Source organism: Lissotriton vulgaris, chromosome 9 (genome assembly GCF_964263255.1).
Source record: "Lissotriton vulgaris chromosome 9, aLisVul1.2, whole genome shotgun sequence".
In the NCBI taxonomy this organism is placed as follows: Eukaryota; Metazoa; Chordata; class Amphibia; order Caudata; family Salamandridae; genus Lissotriton; species Lissotriton vulgaris.
In genome coordinates, this window is record NC_141697.1 from 1233591874 (window position 1) to 1233607173 (window position 15300).

At 48.7% G+C, this 15300-nt stretch overlaps 1 protein-coding gene across 1 annotated transcript in view; it reads right to left on the reverse strand.

The window, feature by feature from the left end:
- Nucleotides 1-15300, reverse strand: part of CPNE9 (copine family member 9) — a 952981-nt gene that overhangs the window by 57414 nt on the left and 880267 nt on the right. The window contains exon 15 of the mRNA XM_086939381.1: nucleotides 2918-2964. Within this exon, the coding sequence (XP_086795507.1) occupies nucleotides 2918-2964 (47 nt within the window). The remainder of the gene's footprint in view (nucleotides 1-2917; nucleotides 2965-15300) is intronic.

The following is a 15300-nucleotide window of genomic DNA, read 5'->3' on the forward strand; positions in this document are numbered from 1 at the left end:
ATCTGAATCCATCTTGACGTGACATCTCCTATTCAACCACAGCAGCCCCCAAACCCAAATCTACCAAGTCTGGACCCTCGTCTCTCTCATGCAAGGACTCCACATTCGGTGTGAGAAGGAAGCCTTCCTGGCTACTCGAGTGGGCCACTGGCTTCCTTCTCCAAAGCCAAATATGAACTGCAAATGTCCTAATTTGGAAGTTCAAGGTATCCACAAAAGGTTACCTTTTATTTGTAAATCCATTAACTCGTACATTACCCCACCATGGGCCAGTATTGCCTGCAGGTAAATTCTCAAAGAATGGAGGGAAAAGACCCACTTAGTAATACGTATTGTGGTATTCCAAAAACTTTTTCGGAGCCATTCTCACCCTGGAATTTGTCAGGGATTAGGGCCTACATTATATCTTGACAGACAGGTTACTGTGTCCCAACAGAGACAGATATCCCACCCGCTGATATATAAATCCTATTATATTTCATGGGATTTATATTTAGACGGACTGGTTATCCATTACATCCTATGGGAGTCATATTTCAACTGACTGGTTATCCATTATAGCCTATGGTATTTCTATATTTTGATGGACTAGTTATCCGTTATAGCCTAAGGGATTCATATTTCGGCGGACAGGCTATCCATTATATCCTATGGGATTTATATTTCGACTGACTGGTTACCCATTATATCCTATGGGATTCAAATTTTGGTGCACTGGTTATCCATTATATCCTATGGGATCCAAATTTCAGTGAGCTGGTAATCCATTATATCCTATGGGATTCAAATTTCAGCAAACTGGTTATCCATTATATCCTATGGGATTTATATTTCGACTGACTGGTTACCCATTATATCCTATGGGATTCAAATTTTGGTGAACTGGTTATCCATTATATCCTATGGGATCCAAATTTCAGCGAACTGGTTATCCATTATATCCTATGGGATTCAAATTTTGGCGAACGGGTATCCATTATATCCTAAGGGATTCAAATTTCAGCAAACAGGTTATTCATTATATCCTATGGGATTCATATTTCGGCGGATGGGTTATTCATCACCGTTGTGACAGAGTAACCCATTTGCCGAGATCTAAATCAGACCCTTAGTACTATCAACGGGAGGACAGAACCTCTGTCCAGGGTGGGAACTGGAAGAGAGCAGCCACAAAATTGATGGGACATAGTGGTGGGGGTTTCTTTATTGGGAAAAAACATTTTCCCTGGGATAAAAGATAATATGCAAGTGGCTGCGCACAAAGTAAGTGGTGCCGCCTCATCCGTGAGAGCGCTCCTTGTACAACAGCTAGTGCAAAAGACCTCTGCACAACTGCAGACTCACAAGCATGCTTCTGGAACATGCCTGAAAACCTTCACACGGATGTAACCTAAAAACCATAGTAAATTCCTGAAAGGCAGAAATCTGCTACGGCTGATAATAAACAAAACCAAAGAAGGGATGGGGGAAAGAAGGGTGCCTCAATCCCCCAATATTGAGCCTAAATCACTTAGAGGAAGCCTAACGGTCAGAGCTGCTGACTTTGGAGTTGGCGAACCAGGTTCGAGCCTCGGCGTCGGCTCAACATCCTGTGATTCTGGCCAACTCACGTAGGGACATATGTATCAAAAAAGAGTTTTGCGATTCTCAAATTGCAATTTTTAGCAAATCGCAATTAGAGAATCGCAAAATGCAATATATGTAGGATTTGCTTAAAATTAAGCGAATCCTACATTTTCCTTATTTGCGAATCGCAAATTGAGATTCACAAATAAGGAATACCTTCCCATGCATTTCTATGGGAAAGGAGGCCCATAGGAATGAATGGGAAGACATTCTCAATTTGCGATTACCAATTAAAGATTCGCAAATTGAGAATGCAATTTCAAGGTTGCAATGGTGCCAAAAGGACACCCTGTTGCACCCCTGAAATATGCATGGGTGCACATGTGGTGCACATACATGCCCTAAGGGCATGTATGTGCGACATATGGCACTTTTAAAGAATCAAAAAAGGGCTTTTTTTTAAAAAGAAAATCGCAAATTACCACCAATTTGGAAGTTGGTGGTAATTTGCAATTCCTTAAGGCCAAATAGCAAATTTCTGGTGCTTCCAGAATTGCAGTTATGGAATTTCAATTTGCAATTCCTTAATTGCCTTTGCAAAATAGAGAATCGCAAATTTTGCAATTCTCTATTTTGCGATGGCCTTTTGGGATGATACATCCCAAAAGGCTTTTTCCCATTCACAAACGGGCCGATTGTGAGAATCGGCCCGTTTGCAAATGGGAAGAAGGCTTGATACATCTGGCCCCTAATCTCCCTGTACCCAAAAAATGAAAGTGCCCCTCTGTAATGTGCTCTTGTAAAGCGCTCTGATACCTTCGGGTCAAGTTCGCTCTATAGAAAACTACAAAGAAAAAACTATCTTTTTCACACAAGACAACTCTAACCTCCTCTTCAGGGAATGGTCCATCCTTTTTAAAAGGCCTCTGACGTGGCACGGTGGCAGGACGTCCTACGCCTGGTACATCTCATATCACTCGACCTTACCTTTCGGGGCGAGCGCTTTGAGGTTCAGGATGCTGCTAATAGCCCAATTCCCACATACGACGGCGCAGGCGTTAACAGCTGTTAATTGAGCTTTACTTTCAGTATGCCCCCTTGAATTCTGACCCTAATCGAAGGATGGGCATTAACGAACGTTAAAGGCCCTCGCTAGAGGCAATGATGCTTAATGAAGGCAGAAGTTACAGCTGTTTTTGGTGCCTGAGATAGTATTTGGTCGGGCTGAGGACGGTGTCTCCTCGTCTCCATAGCGACCCCCCCCCCCCCCCCCCCGGGCCCCAGCCCCCGCCTGCCAAAGCCACACAATTAATGGAGGGAGCCTTGGGAAACGGGGCCACCGCGCACTCACCGTTCGATGCCGTGAAATCGATGGCGACCGTGAAGTTCAGCTGCGTCCTGGTGAAAAGGGGGGAAAAGAAGAAAGGTAATTACAGCTCCCTGTCAGAAGCGCTTCTGCGGCGGTGACGAAGCGCTCGGGCCAGCGGTGGCCCAGTTTCTACAGCAATTCCCCCCCCCCCCCCCCCTCCACCAGTCTTTCCCTCTTCATTTGAATATGTCGCTCTCCACCTGATCAGATCGACATTTCAAGGACAGGTGCGAGCAGCCACAGCAGAATCCCAGAAACATGCGGCGTCGGGCTATGGCCAGGGCCACTGGAATTATGCGGCAAGGGAGGGTCAAATTATGCGTCAGGGTTGAGTAAATTATGCGACAAGAAAAGACAAATTATGCGGCATAATGTGGCACATTTTGTAATAGTATCACTTCATTATTCCGTCATTTTTAAATGTGGGAACACGGGCTGGGCATCGGTTGCACCTCATTAGCACCATTTTATTACCCAAATATAGCATTAAGCAACAAAAAGGTGACCAGTCCAGCTTTGCAAAGGCCCTTTCACTGCGCGGCACCTCTTGTCGCAGCATTTTTAGTAACGTTTTAACAGTTTGAGCTAGAAACAAAACCTTTTTTTGTTAACATCTGCAGATTATGTGGCAGACGATGGATTATGTGGCAAATGCAGCAGAAATGTAATTATGTGAAAATCGCTGCAGCCGCACAATCGCATAATTCCAGTGGCCCTGGCCCTGACACTGGGCGCCCTGGATGACACAGCATGTTCACAGGTGTGGGCGCCTCACTGCCCACATCATGGGGAAGCCTTCAGAGTGTGGGCGACCTGCAATATGTTCTAGCTCTTCCACTCTTCAGTATCATCATGGCCACTGGAATTAGGCGATAGTGCCACCGGGCAATTTTTGCATAATTATTGATTTGCGGCACGTGCTACAGAATGCATCATCTGCTGCGAAATCTGCAGATTTTAACAAAAACATGTTCCTAGCTCAAACATTACTCAAAATTAGTTTGTAGCCCAAAAGTTACTAAAAGCACAGTGATGCGTGCTGCCGCGCAATGAGATGCCCTTTGCTAAGGTTGGATGTCACCTTTCCGTTGCTTCTCACTATATTTAGGTGTTCAACTCGTACAAATAAGGTGCAACCTAAGGCCATAGAGTGTAAAAATGACAAAATAATGAAATAATACTATCACAAAATGTGCCACATTATGCTGCATAATTAGCATTTTCTTGCTGCACAATATAGTCACCCCATGACAATAATTTTAATTTGCCCCTCTCTAGCCGCGTAATTCCAGTGGCACTGAGTAAAATCCATCATTAAACAGTACTTTAGTCTATTCTAACTTCACCGGCCACTAGCTGGAATGAGCCATCGCTAAATATTATGGGTTTAGAACTGGGTACAATGCCAACAGACCACGGCCACCCTGGACAACAGGCACCCCATGGCCATAACTGACAGTCAAATTCTGAAAGGGCTTTGAGACCATACATATAGTGGGAATGCACTCTACAAGTGCACATAGCACAGTGCAACACACCATAACTAACCCTGGGCGTAGTGTGCGTAGTAGCGCTACGCGTAGCTACGCGAAGTGCACTTTCCACTACGCGAGCTATACGTAGCTACCCGAACTGCGTAGCGCACTGTGCAAAATGCCGTTCGCACTGATTGCACAGTGCTGGATGCTTGTCCGCACTGTGCAATCAGTGCAAACCGCATCTTGCACAGTGCAAGCGGTCGTTTTCTGCCGCCGAGTACATTACTACTCGAGCGGCAGCTTTCTCAACGTGGACTGGCAGTTTCTCATTGCGAGCAGTCACGAGTATGCGCGACCACTCGTAATAAGAAACCTGACCTCCCCGCGTTGAGAATCTCGCTGGGAGGTTTATTTTCCACGCTCGCGATCAGTAACTTGATGTGTCTGATCACGAAGTGAGGAAAAAGTCTCGCTGGGATGTCATTTTGCTCGCGGTCGCCAACTTGACATTGACCACCGCGAGCAAGCAAACAATTACCGCTACGTGTGTTTGCACTGTTCTACGTTTAATTTGTGTAGTGCGAAGTAGCGCAAACTTCGCAAACTATGCAAGCATAGCGTAGTATTTCACCCAGGGCTAACTATAACACTGAAAACATAACATGCATGAGGCCTGCAGGTTCAGCATTTCCCTTATGTCAGTGGTTTTGTTCCACGCCAGTCTCTTACTAACAGGCCTTCCACCATTGTCTCTCCTCCAGTGAATAGGATTCCGGAGGTAAAAGGGGGATCAGATAGAAGTAGGGCTGCTCAATAGTAGGGTAGAGGCGAATGTTTGTGGCGCACCCCTATGCTACAAAAAGGAGGTACCTACAACCACACCTGCTTAATTGACCTTCTCTTCTTGAACAGGTTCTATTATAAATCCTTTTGTGTGGATATAGAAAGAGCCAGGGAAGGACAACAAGATATCTTGCATATGTGCAGTGAGCATCTACCTTCGACCTCGTTTCCTCTAACATCTTCTACCCAAACACCCTTCCATCAAGGAACTCACAGCCAAAAAAGAGAAAGACAGCCTGGTACCCGCTCTCTCTTCAAGATAAAGTCCAACTGTTTCTTCCAGAAAGTGACTTCAGACTGTTCAATCCCTCAAACTCTTGCAAACGGATCGCAATGACGCCCCACTGCACGGCCTTGGTGATGCCCCACTGCACGAGCATCGAGACTCCATACTGGCACACCATAGAGGCATCCTACATGTCACAGCATGTGTCATCCAGGCGATGATGAAATATGATCACGACACTCCCACCCTGACAGAACTCCACAGGCTCCATCTGCCGGCTAGCACCATCTTCAAAACAAGCTGCCATCTAAGAACACATGCCTCATTGTAAACAAACTGAATCCTAAAGGAGCTGAAGACCGACCTCTATTGAGAAACCTACATCAGTCGTCAGGACTCACTATTCAAGAACATACTGCTTCATCGTAAAGAAACTGAATCCTAAAGGAGCTGAAGCTCGACCTCGAGAGAGAACGCTACAGCACCACACAATAGGACTCACCAATTAAGAACACGTGCATCATCGTAAAGAAACTGAATCCTAGAGTAGCTGAAGACCGACCTCTATTGAGAAACCTACATCAGTCGTCAGGACTCACTATCCAAGAACATACTGCTTCATCGCAATGAAACTGAATCCTAAAAGAGCTGAAGACCCACCTCTTCAGAGAACGCTACATCACCATGTGATAGGACTCACCATCGAAGAACACGTGCTTCATCGTAAAGAAACTGAATCCTAAAAGAGCTGAAGACCCACCTCTTCAGAGAACGCTACAACGCCACGCTGTAGGACTCACCATCGAAGAACACGTGCTCCAGCATTAAGAAACTGAATCCTAAAAGAGCTGAAGACCCACCTCTTCAGAGAACACTGCAACACCACGTGATAGGACTCACCATCGAAGAACACATGCTTCATCGTAAAGAAGCTGAATCCTAAAAGATCTGAAGACCCACCTCTTCAGAGAACACTACAACACCACGTGATAGGACTCACCATCGAAGAACACATGCTTCATCGTAAAGAAACTGAATCCTAAAAGAGGTGAAGACCCACCTCTTCAGAGAACGCTACAACGCCACGCTGTAGGACTCACCATCGTAGAACACGTGCTCCATCGTAAAGAAACTGATTCCTAAAGGAGCTGAAGACCCACTTCTTCAGAGAACGCTACAACGCCACGTGGTAGGACTCACCATCGAAGAACACGTGCTCCATCGTAAAGAAACTGATTCCTAAAGGAGCTGAAGACCCACTTCTTCAGAGAACGCTACAGCGCCACGTGGTAGGACTCACCATCGAAGAACACGTGCTCCATCGTAAAGAAACTGAATCTAAAGGAGCTGAAGACACACCTCTTTAGAGAACGCTACAACACCACGCGATAGGACTCACCATTGAAGAACACATGCTTCATCGTAAAGACACTGAATCCTAAAGGAGCTGCAGACCCACCTCGTCAGGGAACGCTACAACACCCGTCAGGACTCACCATCCACGAATGTCCTGTTTTACTTTAACAATCCAGATTCTTAAGTCAGGGGTTCCACCTTTGTCCAGTGCTCCGATGCTCTTGAGCTATGTTCCTGCTCTACAAATACCTAGACATACTTAATGTGTTCCTGAAGAGGAAGCGTCTCGGAGGCTGCTGCTTTGACCAACTTGCAGCCACCTTCTGGAACTCCCTTCCTCTTCAACTAAAACTGAGCGATAACATCCTGAGTTTCAGACACTCCCTTAAAACCTGGCTTTTCTCCCAGGCGTATTGCTGAGCCGCTTCATCTCTACTTCTAACCGATGCGTTGTGTTCCTTCCTATAGCGCCATGAAGCCCCCGGGCGTACGAGCGCTTAATAAATTAATATTAATATTAATATTAATAATAATAAACATGCTCTGGAGGAATAGTATCGTCAACGTCAGAAGCCATATCACTTATGGAGGTCCTGTTCCTCCTGCTGAAAGATGCTCGCCTTGGGGAACGCATGGAAGGTATGTGTGGTGGTAAAGTAGTGCATTCTCAGGATGGAAGACCTAAGCACCGCAGATACCAGCACTGCTCGTGCTACAGCCTACATACATACACAGCTTGGGAATACCCTCACCTGCACTCAATCTAGTTGATATTAAAAGCTCTTTCAGTGAATTTCGAACTTGAGGGGCAGCATTGTTAAATGCTGATGAAGTAGAGACTTTAAGTGGATGAAAGTTTAATCAATTAATTGACAAACTGGAATGAAAGAGCACTTGAGACAGAATTTTAAGCAGATTAGGTTGTGGCTTTCATCAGTAGAGGGTTGGTTCTTGAAGAACATAAAATCTATTTTGATGAAGTCTTTCAAATGATGGTTTTGGGATCCTTTATTTGACTCATTATCTGCAAACTTTATGTGACTGTGTTTTTGAAAGTGTCAATGGGGGAGATTGGGGCTGGCTGTGTCAATGGATCTGTGGCATACTTTGTGTGATATGAATTGGAGAAAGACCTGCCTCTAAACTTTGGTAAAATCTTTCTTTTAAAAGACATTGCTAGCAGAGGATAAACATTATGAGGCCAATACTCTGAGGAATTTATAAATGTATAACAACATAACATAAAGTGTATTTGTAAAGCGCACTTCACCCAGAATGGTATCTTGGCGCTGAATACCAGATGTTTATTGTTCTATGGAAGTCCTGCAGGGGACTCCTTCGGGGACTCTTAAATGCCTTTGTGGGTTGGCCAAGAAGTGTCTCCAGCGCTTGGATTCAGCTAAGATGTTTCCATTTCTGCAATGCTGAACAGTGAGCGATGCTGCATAGCCAACCTACCCTGGGGCGGCGATGCTGCAAAGCCAACCTACCCTGGGGCGGCGATGCTGCAAAGCCAACCTACCCTGGGGCGGTGATGCTGCAAAGCCAACCTACCCTGGGACGGTGATGCTGCAAAGCCAACCTACCCTGGGGCGGTGATGCTGCAAAGCCAACCTACCCTGGGACGGTGATGCTGCAAAGCCAACCTACCCTGGGGCGGTGATGCTGCAAAGCCAACCTACCCTGGGGTGGTGCTGCTGCAAAGCCAACCTACCCTGGGACGGTGATTCCGCAAAGCCAACCTACCCTGGGGCGGTGATGCTGCAAAGCCAACCTACCCTGGGGTGGTGCTGCGGCAAAGCCAGCCTACCCTGGGACGGTGATGCTGCAAAGCCAACCTACCCTGGGGCGGTGATGCTGCAAAGCCAACCTAACCTGGGACAGTGATGCTGCAAAGCCAACCTACCCTGGGGCGGTGATGCTGCAAAGCCAACCTACACTGGGGCAGTGATGCGGCAAAGCCAACCTACCCTGGGGCGGTGCTGCGCCCCAGGGTAGGTTGGCTTTGCAGCATCACCGCCCCAGGGTAGGTTGGCTTTGCAGCATCACCGCCCCAGGGTAGGTTGGCTTTGCAGCAGCACCGCCCCAGGGTAGGTTGGCTTTGCAGCAGCACCGCCCCAGGGTAGGTTGGCTTTGCCGCATCACCGTCCCAGGGTAGGTTGGCTTTGCAGCATCGCCGCCCCAGGGTAGGTTGGCTTTGCAGCATCACCGCCCCAGGGTAGGTTGGCTTTGCAGCATCACCGCCCCAGGGTAGGTTGGCTTTGCAGCATCACCGTCCCAGGGTAGGTTGGCTTTGCAGCATCACCGCCCCAGGGTAGGTTGGCTTTGCAGCATCACCGCCCCAGGGTAGGTTGGCTTTGCAGCATCACCGTCCCAGGGTAGGTTGGCTTTGCAGCATCACCGCCCCAGGGTAGGTTGGCTTTGCAGCATCACCGCCCCAGGGTAGGTTGGCTTTGCAGCATCACCGTCCCAGGGTAGGTTGGCTTTGCAGCATCACCGCCCCAGGGTAGGTTGGCTTTGCAGCATCACCGCCCCAGGGTAGGTTGGCTTTGCAGCATCACCGCCCCAGGGTAGGTTGGCTTTGCAGCATCACCGCCCCAGGGTAGGTTGGCTTTGCAGCATCACCGCCCCAGGGTAGGTTGGCTTTGCAGCATCACCGTCCCAGGGTAGGTTGGCTTTGCAGCATCACCGCCCCAGGGTAGGTTGGCTTTGCAGCAGCACCGCCCCGGGTAGGTTGGCTTTGCAGCAGCACCGCCCCAGGGTAGGTTGGCTTTGCCGCATCACCGTCCCAGGGTAGGTTGGCTTTGCAGCATCGCCGCCCCAGGGTAGGTTGGCTTTGCAGCATCACCGCCCCAGGGTAGGTTGGCTTTGCAGCATCACCGCCCCAGGGTAGGTTGGCTTTGCAGCATCACCGTCCCAGGGTAGGTTGGCTTTGCAGCATCACCGCCCCAGGGTAGGTTGGCTTTGCAGCATCACCGCCCCAGGGTAGGTTGGCTTTGCAGCATCACCGTCCCAGGGTAGGTTGGCTTTGCAGCATCACCGCCCCAGGGTAGGTTGGCTTTGCAGCATCACCGTCCCAGGGTAGGTTGGCTTTGCAGCATCACCGCCCCAGGGTAGGTTGGCTTTGCAGCATCACCGTCCCAGGGTAGGTTGGCTTTGCCGCAGCACCACCCCAGGGTAGGTTGGCTTTGCAGCATCATTCCCCCAGGGTAGGTTGGCTTTGCAGCATCACCGTCCCAGGGTAGGTTGGCTTTGCAGCAGCACCACCCCAGGGTAGGTTGGCTTTGCAGCATCACCGCCCCAGGGTAGGTTGGCTTTGCAGCATCACCATCCCAGGGTAGGTTGGCTTTGCAGCATCACCGCCCCAGGGTAGGTTGGCTTTGCAGCATCACCGCCCCAGGGTAGGTTGGCTTTGCAGCATCACCGCCCCAGGGTAGGTTGGCTTTGCAGCAGCACCGCCCCAGGGTAGGTTGGCTTTGCCGCATCACCGTCCCAGGGTAGGTTGGCTTTGCAGCATCGCCGCCCCAGGGTAGGTTGGCTTTGCAGCATCACCGCCCCAGGGTAGGTTGGTTTTGCAGCATCACCGCCCCAGGGTAGGTTGGCTTTGCAGCATCACCGCCCCAGGGTAGGTTGGCTTTGCAGCATCACCGTCCCAGGGTAGGTTGGCTTTGCCGCAGCACCACCCCAGGGTAGGTTGGCTTTGCAGCATCATCGCCCCAGGGTAGGTTGGCTTTGCAGCATCACCGTCCCAGGGTAGGTTGGCTTTGCAGCAGCACCACCCCAGGGTAGGTTGGCTTTGCAGCATCACCGCCCCAGGGTAGGTTGGCTTTGCAGCATCACCATCCCAGGGTAGGTTGGCTTTGCAGCATCACCGCCCCAGGGTAGGTTGGCTTTGCAGCATCGCCGCCCCAGGGTAGGTTGGCTTTGCAGCATCACCGCCCCAGGGTAGGTTGGCTTTGCAGCATCACCGCCCCAGGGTAGGTTGGCTTTGCAGCATCACCGCCCCAGGGTAGGTTGGCTTTGCAGCATCACCGTCCCAGGGTAGGTTGGCTTTGCCGCAGCTGCAGCATCACCGCCCCAGGGTAGGTTGGCTTTGCAGCATCACCGTCCCAGGGTAGGTTGGCTTTGCAGCATCACCGCCCCAGGGTAGGTTGGCTTTGCAGCATCACCGCCCCAGGGTAGGTTGGCTTTGCAGCATCACCGCCCCGGGGTAGGTTGGCTTTGCAGCATCACCGCCCCAGGGTAGGTTGGGTTTGCAGCATCACCGCCCCAGGGTAGGTTGGCTTTGCAGCATTACCGCCCCAGGGTAGGTTGGCTTTGCAGCATCAACGCCCCAGGGTAGGTTGGCTCTGCAGCATCACCGTCCCAGGGTAGGTTGGCTTTGCAGCATCACCGCCCCAGGGTAGGTTGGCTTTGCAGCATCACCGTCCCAGGGTAGGTTGGCTTTGCAGCATCAACGCCCCAGGGTAGGTTGGCTTTGCAGCATCACCGCCCCAGGGTAGGTTGGCTTTGCAGCATCACTGTCCCAGGGTAGGTTGGCTTTGCAGCATCACCGCCCCAGGGTAGGTTGGCTTTGCAGCATCACCGTCCCAGGGTAGGTTGGCTTTGCCGCAGCACCACCCCAGGGTAGGTTGGCTTTGCAGCATCACCGCCACAGGGTAGGTTGGCTTTGCGGAATCACCGTCCCAGGGTAGGTTGGCTTTGCAGCAGCACCACCCCAGGGTAGGTTGGCTTTGCAGCATCACCGCCCCAGGGTAGGTTGGCTTTGCAGCATCACCGTCCCAGGGTAGGTTGGCTTTGCAGCAGCACCACCCCAGGGTAGGTTGGCTTTGCAGCATCACCGCCCCAGGGTAGGTTGGCTTTGCAGCATCGCCGCCCCAGGGTAGGTTGGCTTTGCAGCATCACCGCCCCAGGGTAGGTTGGCTATGCAGCATCGCTCACTGTTCAGCATTGCAGAAATGGAAACATCTTAGCTGAATCCAAGCGCTGGAGACACTTCTTGGCCAACCCACAAAGGCATTTAAGAGTCCCCGAAGGAGTCCCCTGCAGGACTTCCATAGAACAATAAACATCTGGTATTCAGCGCCAAGATACCATTCTGGGTGAAGTGCGCTTTACAAATACACGTTATGTTATGTTGTTATACATTTATAAATTCCTCAGAGTATTGGCCTCATAATGTTTATCCTCTGCTAGCAATGTCTTTTAAAAGAAAGATTTTACCAAAGTTTAGAGGCAGGTCCTTCTCCAATTCATATCTATATATATATCTTCAAATTCTAGTGTATTCTGGGAGAGGCCACCAGAGTAAACTTGAAAACCCTGTTTATTTTTCAATCCACCGTTTATCACGCACATGGCTTTGCCTCACATGTGCTGGTCAGGTTCAGCACAAAGGCAGACAGGGGCCACTGAATCAAACCATGACTTCTTACCACATTAGTTCTGACAAGTATTGGTTGCACCAAGGCCCCAAGAGACACTGCTGGTGTGCACTTGTAATAAACATGGAAACCTCGCTGGTGCCTGACAGGGCCAGGGCAGAAGGGTGGCCACGTGGAGGACATGAACGTGGCGCACAAAAAACACAGAAGATACAGGGCTGAGGCGTTGACACAAGGACACGTGTGATTCTTCCACAGCGTCACTGTGAATCTGTTCAAATCTGGAAATGGATGTGTGTGTGTGTGCGCGCGCGTGCACATAAATGAATCTGTGCGTACATCTGTGAATGTGTGCGTATAAGTGAATTTTGGGGACACAAATATGACTGTCTGAATATGTACAAGCCATTGCCTATATACTTTTTTGCAGTCCATCTTCTATACTACTTATACTATTATAAAGTAAGAACTGGGAACCTTTGAGGCGGGTAAACTCGGGAACCACAGCGCCAATCCAAACACCCAATACATCATTGGAATTGGCAGGGTCTGCAGAGTGACATAGGCTATATAACCCCCAAAAATATACGTTCTTTAAAAAATATTCCTAACTAAAAAAATAGTCCCTTGGAAGTAGCGCCGGCCGTGTGCACGAACGTGCTGACATCATCAAGAGCGTGAGGAGTAAAGCTGTGGGTGGAAAAGTAAAGACGGCGTTCGGCGGGAGGAGCACGGAAGAGAGGTAAGGGACTTCCTGGAGCACAGAAAGGAGCAGACAATTTGTGACGGGTGTCAGTATTGCAGGGGGCCCTAAAGCAGCCTTTACGTCGGGGCGGCCGGGGGCCCACAAGCAGCCTTTTGCTATCGAAAAACGTCGGGACGGGCTACAAATAAATGAATAAACAGGCAAAAAGAAGGCCCCCCTGGTTACTCGGAATCGGTAAAAGTGTGCAGGAATACAGGGACTGAGGCCCGGATTAACCCTCCCCCCCCGGAGCTACGGAGACTCAAAGCAAGATGCAGACTTCAAAAGAATGGACAATATAATGAGTCGTATGCATCTAAACGAGTGAAAACTCCCGTTATCTTTTCATCATTGACTCGTGAGAAACGAAGAACCGATCAGTGTCAGTGCAACAGGAAATCCACCAGCCTTAAGAGATGAACCACAAATGCGTTTTGAGAGCGATCGCAAGCAATAAACTGTCCTGGTTACAGAGGAGATCTGAGAAGGTAGCAAGGACTCACCCTTCATGTTGCATCAGAAATAAATTGGCTGCAGAAAAGCCCTCCTTGGCATGTGAAAGCAAATCAAAACAAATTCAGAATCTTCCGTTTTGAGGGCAAACAGCATAACAATACACATGTTTGGATCTGTGTGGATAAGAATAGGACCCTCTGCAATGAAGAGAAAAACGCAGCAAAGAACAGTACTAATTCTATATAGTCAAAGTCCTACATGACGTTTTTCCATGCCTCTGTCAAGTTCCATCCAACCATACATGATTATGTAAATTGCTGTACTGTGTGTTCTGTGTGAAAGGGCCTTTGCATTTCAGTTGCCTTTGCTGCCTCTGAAGCCCCCTTCACTTGCAGGGCATCTCCCTGTCACATCACTTGTGATTGGTAGTCATAACTAAATGCAGTAACTGACAACAGGGCATAGCATTGTGCCATTGTACCCAGAGAGAACATCTCTGACAACATCCTGTTAAATTGTTCACTTTTCACGGCGTGTGTCAATGTCTTTGATCCCATAACAGGTAAGCACTGCACCACTTACAGATGGACATGATACTTCGCCTCCGAGTGATGGGGCTGGCTGAAGGGGGAGGAGGGGGCGGGGGGGGGGGGTGTCTTGAAATGTAGCACCACATGAAACTGAGAGTTTCTGTTTAGACATTTTATATACAGAGCTGTCTGCAGGAAAAGAAGCCATCTTTCAAACTTGCAGTGGAATCCGAACAATTCATATATGACGGAAATTAATAATTTGCTACATCATGTGATCCCAAACGCTTAACCTACATTTTAAAATGAGTATGAGGAAATCTTATACCGGCTTCTGCCATAGATCAAGAATATATGATTATTCAACGATTTCAAGTTCCACGCATGCCTTTACCACGCGAATTTTAGTTCGCATGTGTCTTTTGCACGCAGCATTTGACAACTCATGTTTTTACTCCGCAATCATAACGTTACGAAACATCTGACGTCCCATTTACATTTACATAATGATACTGATAGGCTACGAAAAAATGTATGATACTGATAGGCTACGAAAAGATCGATGTTTTAAACTATAATAAACAACAGATTCCCTTACATTTTTTTTTTATTTTTTTCATAATGCGCTTAATTAATACCCTAATTTACAAAGGTTTGATTCTTATCTTACCCCTGTACGTCTTTCACCATCAGCCCTTTCTTCCACCGACCACGGAAACAAGCGTCAAAACACGTCTATCAAAACTGATAACGGACTTCTATTATGACGTGCTCTTTTCCTTCATCGTTTTAAGGCATTGTAGAGCGTTTTTTTTAACGTTTTCTTCTTATTTATTTATTATTATCCGCTTGGTTTTTTTTTGGGGGGGGGAGACCCCCCCCCAACCCCCCCTAGCCTCCCCCCAGCCCCCCAAAACCAGGAAGGAATACCACTCGCGTGGTAAAGACGGTCGTTGAAAGCTTACGCGTGGGAAAGACCTTTGCGTGGTGAGTGACGCGTGGTAAACGTTATGCGTGTTATTTGCTTCGTAGTAAATTATGTTTCCCATAGATCAAACCATACGGGAGGAAAACGTGCGCACAATGTAATATTCACTCGCTATTATCAGGGCTAAATTTCAGAACAGCGAGGCCTGTCAACATAAGCAGCTGTGCGAGTCACTCGCATGAACGGGCCAATTTACAAACAGCTAAAGCATGCTTGGTAATTCATACAATCTAAGAAGTAGAGGCGCGGTTAAGGGACACATGACAGCGCAAAACGTATCCGCCTCGTTTCCGTGGTAAACAAAGCATTTACAATGCAATTGGGCATTTAAAATGGCAATGCCTTTTATACAAAAAGTA